At 55.2% G+C, this 13966-nt stretch overlaps 2 protein-coding genes across 4 annotated transcripts; one reads left to right on the top strand and one right to left on the bottom strand.

Moving 5' to 3' along the window:
* The first annotated feature begins 712 nt into the window (after positions 1–712).
* Positions 713–5829, top strand: LOC133356339 (cyclin-dependent kinase 2-interacting protein-like). The gene is made up of 5 exons (XM_061573812.1): positions 713–1227; positions 1673–1857; positions 2917–3025; positions 4038–4167; positions 5133–5829. The coding sequence occupies exons 2-5, from the start codon at positions 1694–1696 to the stop codon at positions 5336–5338; spliced, it is 609 nt and encodes a 202-aa protein (XP_061429796.1). The 5' UTR covers positions 713–1227; positions 1673–1693; the 3' UTR covers positions 5339–5829.
* Positions 5830–6533: 704 nt separating this feature from the next.
* LOC133356367 (uncharacterized) lies at positions 6534–11642 on the bottom strand. Of its 3 annotated transcripts, none has more exons than XR_009756841.1 (3): positions 11551–11642; positions 9583–9868; positions 6534–7407 (listed from the first exon to the last, which is right to left on the bottom strand). XR_009756841.1 is itself a non-coding variant. In XM_061573847.1 (3 exons), exon 2 carries the CDS (start codon positions 9851–9853, stop codon positions 9650–9652), a length of 204 nt encoding a protein of 67 aa, XP_061429831.1. In that variant the 5' UTR covers positions 9854–9868; positions 11551–11642; the 3' UTR covers positions 6534–7407; positions 9607–9649. The 3 variants fall into 3 exon arrangements, 2 of the variants coding, with proteins under 2 accessions (XP_061429831.1, XP_061429832.1); XM_061573847.1 differs by having other exon boundaries at positions 9607–9868; XM_061573848.1 differs by having other exon boundaries at positions 9607–9868; positions 11514–11607.
* Between the last annotated feature and the right edge of the window lie 2324 nt (positions 11643–13966).

The raw sequence follows: 13966 nt of genomic DNA, 5'->3' as shown, positions 1-13966 counted from the left end.
AAATGTTTTTAAGGGCCGTCTATAAATGACGTCACGCACCTAGGGGGGTGTGGGGTCAGACATTTGTGACGATGTGTGACGAGGGACGGGGGTTGAGAAATATGACGTCACATCAAAATGCGCAACTTTACTCGTTTCTTGGTGGAAATAAAAAATAGCAACAAAATAAATATAGACAACACGTTCAGCTTAATTAAATATACTTTTTAATAAATGTTTTCTCCAACAGAGTGCAGCGCCACATTAAATATGCACTACAATGACAATAGTTTAAAGCGATTCGAAGCATTTTTTTTTGGGGGGGGCAGAGCTTTGTGACGTCATATTTCAGGGGGGGGGGTCTGACTTTGTGACGCCGCGTGACATGGGGGGGGGGGGGTCAAACAACGTCCAAAATTACATGACGTCATTAATTGACGGCCCCCATACCAGGCAAAGCCCACTTGAGGCGTTAACTTATTTTTCAGAAGCGACCTGCCCACCACAAATTGATAGCCCAACGAAGTGGCCCAACATCATTTGGACATTTCATAGCAGCAACTTGATCAGAAAAGTCGCCTCAGAGCGGCAGGCAAGTTGATTGCGTCACATCGATCGCTTCTGTGCGTGCGGCTGTTCACAGCGCGGGTGACGTCATCCGTCACTTCTGGAGCTGCGAAGTTACTTAGTTTATGACGTCATCGATAGGTTGTATTATAAAAACTTACGCGCGTGACGTCATCAACAGCTTCTGTCTGACAGCGGCAGAAGTCGCTGCGCGCGTGACGTCACCATCGCTCACGTGTTTCCGCCAAGCAGCAAACAGAAGCCCCTGCTGCTGAGCACGCGTTTCCCGCACTGCAATCGATTCTCGTACAGCAATCGTGGGTTAAGATAATCGATTATTAGTCGCCGAGATAATCGATTGTTAGTCGGTGAGATAATCGATTGTTAGTCGGTGAGTAAATAGTTTACCAAGAGGCAACGGTGCGTGTCGCTACGGCTGATAAACAAACCGGTGAGACGAAGAATCGATTAGTTTAATAACACAATCTAGAATCGGAATCGTTACATCTCTCACTCCGCTATGCCAGATTAGAGGGTTTTTTTCTCTCTCTTCCCCTCCAGGTCGCCTCGGCGTTGTCGCTGATTGCCCGCGAGGACTCCGCGCGCTCGTTTCGAACGGGAAGGGCCGCGAAGAAAAACCTCCCCAGCTTCAGTCGCCAAGCATCTTCCTTTCGTGCACAGGTACTGACTGCGGCGAGCCGAATCGCAGCATCCCACTCGATGGCGATCATTCACGCGTACGGAGAGGACCGCAGATCTTGGGCAACCGTTGGCGCCCTTCAGGGAAACGTGACGAGCAGAAATTATATTATTGTATTATTTCCCTTCTACGTGACTTTACCGAAAGAACCAAGAAGATGAATCCCTGCAGTCACGAAAGCTTTAAATCGAAATTTATATTATTTGTGTTAAACTGTTAAATAGCGCGATTTTAGCGGTGGGAACGTCAAAGTGTAATGATGGTCACCAGTTGCTTATTGCGTGGGAATGGAGAAGAACCAAAGAGCGCACGGTAATTCCTCGCACAACGCGGCCATAGATGCGTGTTAAGCGAAAAACGCGTTAAGCGAGGAGCTACCGCATGACCCTACCCTGACCCCTTGACCCCCCCCCTCTTTGACCGCAGCGCGAAGGGGAGGGTCCGGCAATGGCCTCCCCCTCGTCGTCGTCCCCGGCCGCGAGCCCCAGCGGCAGGAAGGTGCGGGACGTGGCCGCCGACTGGCACAACGCCGTCGCCAAGTGGGACCGCCTGGTCGTCGAGTCGGGCTTGGCCCTCGCCTCCAGGGTGGCCAACTCCCGCCTCGCGTCGCCGTGAGTCCCGGGACGCCGCTCGCCACTTGCCGATTGGTTCGTGCCGGGTGCGCGTGTGGGGGGAATGTTTTTGTCATATTTATATATAAAATGGGACCTTTTTACACGCTTTTATTTAACTCACTCTGTCTGTTGTTGTTGTTGTATCCTCAAATATTGTCACTGAATTTTTACCCACTTCCCAATGTGGTATCGACTGCAAACTTGGTATACTTATGTCATACTGATGACAATACCTTATTCTATCATTAAAAAAAAAATAACATATTTTTAAACATTATTTTTATACGTTATGTTTCGGCTTGGCTCTAATTGTCCACGGTCAACTGACGTTATGGCAAGCTTCGGGCCACTTCCTGGAGTCGTGGAGTTCTTCCATTACTAGTACGGTACATTTCATTAAAGCGAGTTTAAAAAAAAGTTTTTTTAAATATTACTTATTTTGCCAGTATCGAAGTGTGAAAAAATAAGGATAGGTTTTTTCCCTTTCTGGGCAGAACCTAAACGATTATATCAGTTTCAGTTCAGTTTATTTTGAAGTAACGTGTGAGTGCTCAGAAGCTCATAAGTCGGGTTTCGTCAATTAAAAACACACGTGACAGACATAACAGAGAAAAGCAAATAATACACGATATAAATAAAAAGGTGAGAAATCCTATTTTTTTATATATTATATTTATTTTTTCCCGCTCATCGTCACATTACGTATTGCAGACAGCCCCGTGGGTGCCCACTGCGTCGTTTGTTGCCACTTTCCTCTCGTCTCCTGCGCCCCAACGTGCCTAAGTAGTGGCCACAACTGTCTAACACCGATCTTGTCAAGTCATTCTCCGTGAGGTCTTCCTCTCTTTCCGGTTCCTTCCATTTTTCCTGAACAACATGATTTTAATTTTCTTGTTGTCCATCCTGCACGTGTCCAAATAGTGCCAGTCTTCCCGAAAGCACGGTTAATTCGCACGCCCGCGGACAGCGCGCAAGCGGATAATCGAGCGCCAACTATGGCGACGAGATGCCACCCGTAGCGATTGACACGCGTGGAACGAATCCCTCCCTGGGCAGGAAGGAGGGCAATTCTGCGCCGACTGCGGAAGCATCGGCCGCGGAATCAGCACGATACCAGGAACTGGAGAGAGACTGCAACCAACTCGTGGAGGTGTGGGAGAAGTTGGTGAGTGTGCGTTGTCGTTGTCGTCTGCGGCGGCGGCGGCGGCAGCAATTCACCGAGATCCTGGATTAAAACCCTGGGATTGAGTGGTTGACTCTGGTCAAGCGGTCCATACCAAGCCAGGGCACTGCGCAACATCTCCGAACTGCTGCGTTTGAATGCAGGTTTCACAAACTCGCGAATAAAACTGGTTCTTAATGACTGCACAATGACACACCCAGGGCCATTCGGCAACACGATGTGATGTCACGCTATGTGTGTGCCTTGCCGGGTGTCCACACAAGTCCCACATACTGACATACAGTTCTCGACTGTGCTATAGGTTGGCAGAGAGATCTATACAACTTATAAACTATATTTTTTAAATTAATTTGCTGGTGAAGCCCATTAAGGTGTATAGCTCTTTTTCAGAAGCGACCTGGCCACAAATGATAGCTCAATGAAGTGGCTTATCGTGTGGAAATGGAAAGCAGCCAAATACTCTGAATGCGTGATGTTGATTTTGAATGCGGAGGGAAAAACCGGAAGACCCGGAGAATAATCCACGTGACCACGTGGGGAGAGAAACGCCAACTCCACATATACAGCAGCAGGCGTCAGGGTCGGGATCGAACCCACGACCTCCAGCATACCAGGCGAGGTAGTTAACATCTCCTAGCCACCGTGGCCCACCGTGCCTCCCCCCCCGCCGGTTCGTACAGACATGGTTACCCTGGATGGAATGTGTAAAATTATTCAACTCCGGCTTCCTCCCACTTGCATGATAAACACTAAATGGCTGAAAACATCTTAAAATAAAACTCCCAATGTAAGCGGCAGGACCCTCCTGAAAAGGAGTCCGAGGGCTCAGCGTGGCTCTCACGAATAAATAACTGAATAAACATTCACCGGGCGATGTGTCTTCAACTTCTTACGCACCGTATGTGGCCAACCGTGCTCGCCGGCGGTGCTGGGCGGGGGGGATAAGGACAACAAACTAAACGCACAAAGCCGCGCGTCGCTCCCGCTGTTGCAGAGGGGACTGCTGCAAACGATGGAGAAGCTGACGTCGACGCTGCAGGCCGTGTGCGACCTGGAGTGGTACCAGAACAAGCAAGCGTGGAGGCCAACTCCGCTCTTCCGTTCCTGGCCGACAACAACCTTCCGTGAGTACAACAGCCTTCTGCAGCACACAACCTCCAAAGTCATTATTATCTGTTGATTAATATCTAGTGACTTGCTCACTATTGTCTCTGCTGTTGTAACTCGCTGACCCGGCCATACTTGAGACCTGTGAAAAAGAGCTTCACAGCTCATAGGATTCCTCCTGTAGTTAAATGAAGATTCTGATTCTGTCGGAGCAACAGCCTTCTGTAAGCACAATCTCCCCGTAAGCACAACTTACCCGTAAGCATAGGTAGTACAGTACAATTATGGATTTTGTGGCATTACCCTCAGCTCTCCACCATAATCCCCCTCCCCCCCGAGTCCCCCTCCCTCTCCCCCCCAGTCCTCTTCTCCCGTTCTTCCTCCCCCTTACCCCCCTCTCCCGCGCCCATCCAAGCACTATCCAGGCTCAGTCCTTGCTTGGCTTCCAATGTGTGATGAGATTGGGTGCACTCCGGCCAATTTTGTCATAGGCACAAGACGAGCAGGACAGGGTTAACAAAACAAGGGTGGACTCGAGCATCGAATCGCGACCTCAAAGTCGTGACCACTTACGCGTTTGTTTACCCGCTCTGCCCCGACCCGTCGCGCCCCCCCCTCTGTCTGGCGCACTCCGCGCTGTGGACCAGAGGTCGCAATCGGGTACCCGATACCCGTACCCTACCCGATACCCGGCTACCCGTACCCGTTTGCGACCCTGGTGCGGCTGGGTACGAGTAGGCCGTGAGTCACTGGTGAGTCACCGTTTGTCACTCATTTTCCAACGTCTTGTCTCTTCTCACAATTCAAGTTCCTAGAATCAACCCACCCGCGCCTGCAACATGGCTTCATCCCAGAGGTCGCAATCGGGTACCCGTACCCTACCCGATACCCGGCCGGTAGCCGGGTAGGATACGGGTACCCGTTTGCGACCGGGTACGGGTAAGGAATCAAAACCCGTTTGCGACCTCTGCTGTGGACACAGACGAGGTGTCGGCCCAGCTGCAGGCGCAGTACAGCGAGGAGCTGCGGCTGAGGCGCGTGCTGGTGGCGGAGATGGCGCATGCCCCGTCGCCCAGCCTCTCCATGGTCTACCTGTCGGCGTGGCTGCACCAGCCGTACGTCACCGACGCCGCAAAGCTCGCGCTGGAGGCCATGCTGACGGAGACGGGGCACCGGGACATTCTGTGAGGAGGGCGCTCGCTCCGTCCCCGCCACGGCCAATCCCACTCGGATCTGTGACTCGCTTGGGATCTACGGATTTAATGCGCCCCGCAAATGTTAATTCTTATTGCAAAGGCGACTGCGTAGGTTGTTTTTGCAGCACTGCCCGAAGCGTTTGCAGGCTGTGCCGCCTGACCTTCGGATTGAAGTCCGACGTTTCGCTGCACGTGCCGGGAGCTTCTTCAGGAAGTGAAGTTTCACTCCACGTGTGGGGAGCTTTTTCATGAACTCTTAAGACTGGAACTCGTTGCTTGTGCACTCCACGAGTGTGTTAGGGATTCTCAAGACAAATCCGAATTGTCATCTTTTCACGACGCCCCTTCCAGAATGATTGTTTTTTCATGGATCGTTTCACCTTGTGGTTTTATAACGTGTCCGCATGGTGTATCGTTACATTCTGCATTGATCTCTATTCATGCTTGCCAATAAATACTTTACACCCACGCCAATCGTATGATCTGCTCTTCACTCAAGGGTTGATGATTTAGTGCCTACCTCTGCACCCCCCTCCCCATTTCCCGAGGTAATCCGAGAGTTGACATCCCTGAATGTTGAGACTCGGTGAGGCCCTCATGAGTGAACAAACGTCATCACAATAACGGAACCGAGCACGCTGGTGCCTGTCTTCCCACTCGGCTGGAATCCGCGTTATCCCAGCACCAGAGTGGCAAGATATTAACCACCTTGCCTGGTATACAGGAGGTCGAGAGGGTTCGATGCCGACCCCGACGCATGTATATTTGGAGTTTGCATGTTTGACCCGTGGTTGCGTGGATTCTTCTCCGCGACCTCCGGTTTTTCACTCTACATTTAGAAACGTGCATTTCGATTATTTGGCTGCTATAAATTTCCACATGAGCCACTTTGTTGAGCTCCGATGTGACCAGGTCGCTTCTGAAAAAGAGCTATATAGTGGTGGGTTTTACCCGGTAAAATAAAAGTTAATTAAATAGTTCATAACGAAGGGAGCCAGCTGCTACATGTTGGCTTATACTTTTTTCGTATGGATACAGATTGAGTAGAAACTAAATCTTTGTTGCAATTCCAACTGCTGGCTTCTGGGCACGACGAGTTTATTGTACAGCCTCATTGACATGGTTTCCATTATCTGTTTTTTTTATTTTAACCATGCCCCCCACCAATCACCACGGATAATCAGGAGTTGACTGAAGTCAAGTTTATTGGTTATATCTGGAACAACAGTCTGAAAGTCAACATGTTTCACCATGGGCCAAGAAAGTGGGGGTTAGAAACGGTGAACTTTCTTTGAACCTCGGCCAACAACAATGTCGAGAGGTTGGAAAGGGGACTGGAATCCAAACACGACCGCAGATTTGGAAATTCACCAACCTATATTTTTCAGTTTCTGTGCCAATCCCTCAAAATATCATAGAGCAAATATAAAAAAAAATGACCAACACCCACGAATATTTGTTTCTGGATGCTTTAAAAGGGCGGCTGCAACCCAATATAAACCACATCTTATAATCCAACGTCGGAAAAGTGATAATAGTACACGCAAAAGGCGATTTGTAGATGGCAAAAGGTGCGAGTGCGACCAATAAATAGAATTAGTCTTCCCATCATACCTTGCACGCCACGTAACATCACCATACCGCCGCTGTAGTGCGCGCAGCCTTGTTATAGGCCAACAAGTCAACACGGCTGGATTACTTTAGATGGCATCAAAACAACGTTTAGGAAGCCTTTACAAGAATGTCACCCCAAAGTCATGAAAAAGCCAGCCACGGAGAGCCCACGAGTACGCAGTGTTGCAGCGCAGATTGTTTCCGGTTGAAACAACAAAAGTCTTAACCCGGAGAGGCGTCCCCACTTGTGTGGGAGCGTCACGTCTCCACATCCTCTCCACCGCCTGGTCCGCCGCAAGATGAACGCCGCTCCGAGCCTTCCCTCCTGCGCTACAGCAGTCCAGGTTTTGCCGACAGCTCCCCGCTCCAGTTCCCCCTCGGGTCGCTCCGCTCCACGTTTTTCCTCACCACCGCCACCACGACCCTCGGGCGCGCTTCAAAGCCCCTCTGTGCAACGGGGAACGCAAGTTAACACCGGGGCCAGAAGTGTACAGGCACACAGGACAAGACGGTAGTAGAGCGCAAACAATAAATAGCGAAATAACAAACAAAAGTAAATGTCCAGCATTGGTTACACGAGTGGCTACGGCCGCAAGGAACACCCGGAGCCACCCCAGCCCACCGGTTCATGCCACCCAAAGCCATCGCTGACTGAGATCATCCCTGGGCGCTGCACGCAAGAGAGCCCCCGGCGTTTAATCACGGGCGGCTGAGACCCAGATTCGAACCTCGGATCTCAGCGGAGCCAGCTCGATTGTCACGAGGAGGGGTCCGGCAGCCTTTCAAAGGAGGCATTTTCTTGTTTTTTGTCTTTGACCAAAATAGTTGGAGAGCCGCAGCACCGCGCATAGAGAGAGCGACTTGTACACAAACACAGCAGCGGGTACACAGCAGGTGACGACAACACACATTCTGACTTAAACAGACGATGGAATAAACCGCGTCTATTTAGTTGTGCCCCCCCCCCTTCGTTATTCTTTAACAAGAACACAGTTTGACGTCACGAAGACATTGCATAGCGACCCATTTCCTGCCATATTTCATCAATCACCTTCGCGGTAAATTACGTGTAAGATTTAAGTAAATAAAACGGCTGCCCGCAAGGGGACTAAGCCAACGAGCCGCCGCAAGTTGCCGACCCCTGGCCATCATGAACCCTCCGAGATATATTAGGCCTGGGGTCAAATCATGACCCCAGGCTTAATAATGAGGATGTCAGTAGTGCCGACACAGTTTCTACCACACAGCCACTGTGACACCCTCGGAGCCACCTGCCGCGACCTCTTCCTACCGCCCGTCTCGGAGCCGGGTGGCTGTGCCAGCTGGGCAGCACCGCCGCGGATGTGCCGCTCCCGGCCACGCCACCAGACCCCCAGGGCCGGCATCGCCACTGCACCGGGAGCGGCTTGAGGTTTCTGTCCCACGTGAGGAATACTGAGGCTGCTACGAGGGACAGCAGCTCCAGACCAGTTGGTGTGGGAGAGGCCACAGCACAGTCGAGACCTCTACGGGATACTGGAGAGGGTTCCCGCTCGCCCCCCACCACCATGCCGTTCCTCTGCAGCCACACGCACGCTCCGCTCCGCTGGCTGTTGCTTGCCCAGAGATAACGTTACGCGGCGAACATTTCCCGCGTCTTAACTCTATTGCGTTCTTATTCTGCAAATGCCATTTAACGCCCCGTGTTAAAAACAACGGAACGTTGTCGCTTTTGTTTTCCCACACAGTTGCACTCGAGAAAGACCCCAAGTCGCCCTTGTAAAGGAAAGCAATGCTGCTTCATGTGTCTTGAAGGATTTAATCCCCTGGTTACGTGCATGCGTACGTTAAAAGAGAACCATTAGATTTGAACGTGGCCTGCGCCTCATCCGATAAGGCACAGACCCAGGAGGCCCGACCCATGCCCTCCCCTCCTCCCGGTGCACCCTGGCCCAGGCAGCATGGCACTCGGACTAGGCAAGGCAAGGGGACTGCTTGGCTGATGAAACATCTGAAAACCACCACGGACGCTTAAGAGACTGTTTGTCAATCTACTTATGGGTCGTGGGGGTTATTTGACCATACTTCACCATGCCGGTCATTGCGTGTTGAAGATGGGGGATCACAGAAAATTAAGCAGGTGCACTGCCCTCTGCTGCCCACAACCCCTCAGCCCCGTAGCCTATAACACCTGCTGACGCACAGTGGTGACCCATCCACGCACCACCCGGTCTCAACTCCACCTTGGCGTCTGAGAGGCGATGGGACCGGGCAGTGCATCCCGAGCGGTTCGGTCTTAGGCCTACAAGCACTAACCAGGGTCAAAACCTAAACTAATTTCTGTTTTATTTTAATGGGTAAGGCCAACTGAGCTATCACTCATTCTAGCTCAACAAAGTAGTGGATTATCGTCACGTGTAAATTTCTAGCTGCCAAACACTCGAAACGCATGATGTTGAGTCTATATGGAGGGAAAAACCAGAGGACCCGGAGAAAATCCACACGACCACAGGGAGAACACACAAACTCCAAATATACAGCAAGCGTCAGGATCGAACCCACGACCTTCTCCTGTATACCAGGCGAGGTAGTTAACATCTCAGAACCGTGGCACCCCTGCTCAGCTTCCGAGCTGGGGCGCACCGTGGGCGGTGTCGGTTGCCGTACCGACGCGGGTGGACGTCGGGTGGACGTCGCTCTGCCGCCTCCGCTAGGTGGACGGCTTCGCCGAGGGCAGGCCGCCCACACCGCTCGGGTGCTCTGTGAGGCCGCGTGGCTGCGGGCCGTCCTTGACGCCGTACCCCCGGAACGCGGGGTTGTCCTGCAGACGGTACCAGCCGAAGTGGACTGACACGAGGCCAGCGCCCATCACGATGAGCACGCGGTACCGCTTCCACGCGTCGCGGAATGCCATGGCAGCGACGAGAACCTGCACGCACGCGCAGAGGGCAACCGTCAACAATCGCAACAGTGCCTGACGGAATGCGGGAACCGCTCACGTCATCGTGAGTTGTTACTGCCCAGCTTGAGTCCCATCTGGCACGGCCAATATCAGCGAAACCCAGACCCAGGATCTCACTTCTCAACCATGGTGGCTCAGCGTCTCTGACACGGCCATCACGAGTGAAAGAAACAGAGAGACATAGAACCGGTGCTCAAAACCAGAATCTCAGCAGTGCGAGCTTGGTGATCGGGCAAAGCCCACCAGCTCGCTAAACTTGAGAACCCGTTGATAAAAGGTGTGGCTGAAACTCAAGAAATAAAGCGAGAATCTCCTGTAAAGCAGGTGAGATAGCTCACATCTCGCCACCGTGGCATCCACATATTAGACCCTTGAGGAGACACATCCTGGCCCCAGACGTGAGCAGTGTGGGCAGTGTCTACCACACGGCCATTGTCAACCCTCCGAGCCACCTCTCCTTGCCGCCCGTTTCGAAGCATGGCACTCGGCAAGCCGGGCGGCCGTGGCTGTGCCGTGGCTGTGCCGTGGCTGTGCCGTGGCTGTGCCGTGGCTGTGCCGTGGCTGTGCCGTGGCTGTGCCGTGGCTGTGCCGTGGCTGTGCCGTGGCTGTGCCGTGGCTGTGCCGTGGCTGTGCCGTGGCTGTGCCGTGGCTGTGCCGTGGCTGTGCCGCTCCCAGCCACGCCACCAGACCCCCAGGACCGGGAGCGGATTGAGGTTTCTGTCCCACGTGAGACTGAGGCTACTGCGAGGGACAGCAGCTCCAGACCAGTCGGTGTGGGAGAGGCCACAGCACAGTCGAGAGCTCTAAACCAGTCTATAGCACAGCCTAGAACTCCATTACAGTTCATAGCGGTCTATAGCACAGAGACTACATCACAGAGTCTACGTCACAGAGGCTACGTGACAGAGGCTACGTCACAGACTACGTCACATTGTGTACATCACGGCCTATGGGGCCTGCACGGAGCCTGCGCAGATTTCAGCAGCAGCAGCAGAAAGAGCAGCAGGAGGTGGACGATGTAAGAGGTGGACTATGTAAGAGGTGGACTATGTAAGAGGTGAACTATGTAAGAGGTGGACTATGTAAGAGGTGGACTATGTAAGAGGTGGACTATGTAAGAGGTGGTTCGTCTGAGCTCCGTCGCCTTGTCAGCGTCCTGTGTGAAGTCCCGTGCGGGCTCGTCGGTGGCGAGTCGAACTTTTTTCGCACCCTACGTCGCCCAACGACCCCGCACCGACAGCGAGACGCAGGCAACACCCCCCCCCTTCCTTGCCCCCCCCCCTTCCCTGCCCCCCCCCTTCCCTGCCCCCCCCCCCCTTCCCTGCCCCCCCCCCCTTCCCTGCCTCGCTCGCTGCGGGGCTGCCCTGCAGCCTCCGGCACGGGAGGGCAGCAGTCAGAGCAGCCACGGCCGACGGTTGTACCGTACTCCTATGCTGCCCCGCTCTCGACCCCCGCGACTCGCGAACCCACACGTGCGTGCAATGTGGCGATCGGAGTCGAGCGGCCTCCGGATGAAGTAACGATCTATATAACTTATCTATATATAATAGACCTTACAAATGTATCTGTGTAGTGTGATGTATCTATAGAGTGTGATGTGTCTGTGTTCTACCACGAGGAGTGTGCCACGCCGCAGTGGAGCGAGTGACCTGCTCGGGGCGTCCCCGCGTGGCGCTGCGACCCCGAAGTCTCCTTCGCCGCGCTGGGGGGCGGGGCGCGGAAGCTGGGGGGAGGGGCGGGGCGTAGGGGGCGGGGCGCAGAAGCTGGGGGGCGGGGCGGGACGTAGGAGGCGGGGCGCGGAAGCTGGGGGGAGGGGCGGGGCGTAGGGGGCGGGGCGCAGAAGCTGGGGGGCGGGGCGGGGCGTAGGGGGCGGGGCGCGGAAGCTGGGGGGAGGGGCGGGGCGTAGGGGGCGGGGCGGGGCGTAGGGGGCGGGGCGCGGAAGCTGGGGGGAGGGGCGGGGCGTAGGGGGCGGGGCGCAGAAGCTGGGGGGCGGGGCGTAGGGGGCGGGGCGCGGAAGCTGGGGGGAGGGGCGGGGCGTAGGGGGCGGGGCGCGGAAGCTGGGGGGCGGGGCGTGGCGTAGGGGGCGGGGCGCGGAAGCTGGGGGGCGGGGCGGGGCGTAGGGGGCGGGGCGCAGAAGCTGGGGGGAGGGGCGGGGCGTAGGGGGCGGGGCGCAGAAGCTGGGGGGAGGGGCGGGGCGTAGGGGGCGGGGCGCAGAAGCTGGGGGGAGGGGCGGGGCGTAGGGGGCGGGGCGCAGAAGCTGGGGGGAGGGGCGGGGCGTAGGGGGCGGGGCGCAGAAGCTGGGGGGAGGGGTGGGGCGTAGGGGGCGGGGCGCGGAAGCTGGGGGGAGGGGCGGGGCGTAGGGGGCGGGAGATGGGGTGGGGGGGGATTGGGGTGGGGGGGATTGGGGGTGGGGGGGATTGCGGGGGGGGGGGGATTGCGGGGGGGGGGGGGGATTGGGGGGGGATTGGGGTGGGGGGAAATGGAGGGGTGGGGTTTTTTTTGAGGGGGGGGGGCTCGCGACCACGATGACGTCAGAGCTTGACACGACAATAATCACAATGTGACCTTAAAGGGCAAATCTAAATAATAGGCGACGTTTCGGGCAATGATGCTGCTGCGTTGTCAGTGGTGCACGAGTAATGAGAACACGACAAAGACTCAGTGGCTTTGAAGGGGGGACGAAGCCTGACTGGCACTGCTGATGAGAGACCGAATGTCAAAACCGGTGCAGAGTTCTGCTTGTGCTGTTGAACTTCTTTAGCACCGTACGTGAGCCAACCGTACTCATCACAGACTACATCACCCCTCCCCCAACAACAAGACTCGGCACGGAGCAGGGTCGGGGGTGATGTTTCACCTGTGACCTGGACAGCTGAAGACGACCCACCACCCGTACCCCCCCACTCCACCCGTACCCCCCCACCCCACCCGTACCCCCCCGACTCGACCCGTACCCCACCCCACCCGACCCGTACCCCACCCGTACCGTACCCACCCCACCCGTACCCACCCATCCCACCCGTACCCCCCCACCCGTACCCCCCCACTCGACCCGTACCCCACCCCACCCGTACCCACGCCACCCGTACCCACCCACCCCACCCGTACCCACCCACCCCACCCGTACCCCCCACCCCACCCGTACCCCCCCACGAAAAAAATGTTTGTATCAAACTAAATTATCAGCCACCGCACCTCCTAACCAGCATCTTCTGCTGCTGTTTGTCGTGGATGGGGCATCGCGTCATCCCCCGCTGTGCACGGCCTCTGCTGCTCTGGATGATGGCCATGGTCGCACCGCTACTGCTGCAGAGTTTCACTGTTCCACATCGACTGCCGTGGTTCGTGCGGTGGATGCGGCTTGGGATGGACCACGAGCAGCTTCGTGCACGACCAAACCCAGGGCTCTTCGGCGTTGTCTTTAACAAGGTGTTGATGTTGCGTTGGCAGCGGTGCACAAGCACAATGAAGTTATACATATAAACTTTAACACATTCGTAAATAACGCAGGAACACCAAAATCAAAAGCATTATTATTTTGCACTTCCCATCGGCCTTTCCTTCTGGGAGTGATTTTGGTTTATTACAACAGCGTCGGTTCAACACGAGCAGAGACCTCGACCGGTTTCGACATTCGGTGTCTCATCAGCAGTCAGGCTCCGCTTGAAACACTACTGGGGAAATGCCCAGATGTTCATCGGCAAGGAGCGCTCCGAGAGATGTGGGTCCGAGTTGGACACAAAACTCGACAAACCGCAGAGTGAATGTGCCCGGCCGTGCTGTGGTGCATCAACACGACAATTAACAGCGGGGCCGTGTTTGTTTCGACGGTCTTGTGAATGATCCGGGGATGAGAGTGAGAGCGGCACGGGTGGGGGGTGGGGTCCGGCTCAGAGCCGGGCGGCCGTGCGTGGGGAACGCCGAGTCTGGCGGGGGGTCGAGCGAGGGTCAAGCGAGCGAGGTTCAAGCGAGCGAGGTTCAAGCGAGCGAGGTTCAAGCGAGCGAGGTCGAGTGGGCGAGGTTCGAGCGGGCGAGGGTCGAGTGAGGAAGCGACGACGTGTTGCG

The sequence above is a fragment of the Lethenteron reissneri genome, chromosome 53, assembly GCF_015708825.2.
Source record: "Lethenteron reissneri isolate LAM-NWPU_2019-01 chromosome 53, ASM1570882v1, whole genome shotgun sequence".
In the NCBI taxonomy this organism is placed as follows: Eukaryota; Metazoa; Chordata; class Hyperoartia; order Petromyzontiformes; family Petromyzontidae; genus Lethenteron; species Lethenteron reissneri.
This window is presented reverse-complemented; position numbering and strand designations above follow the sequence as displayed.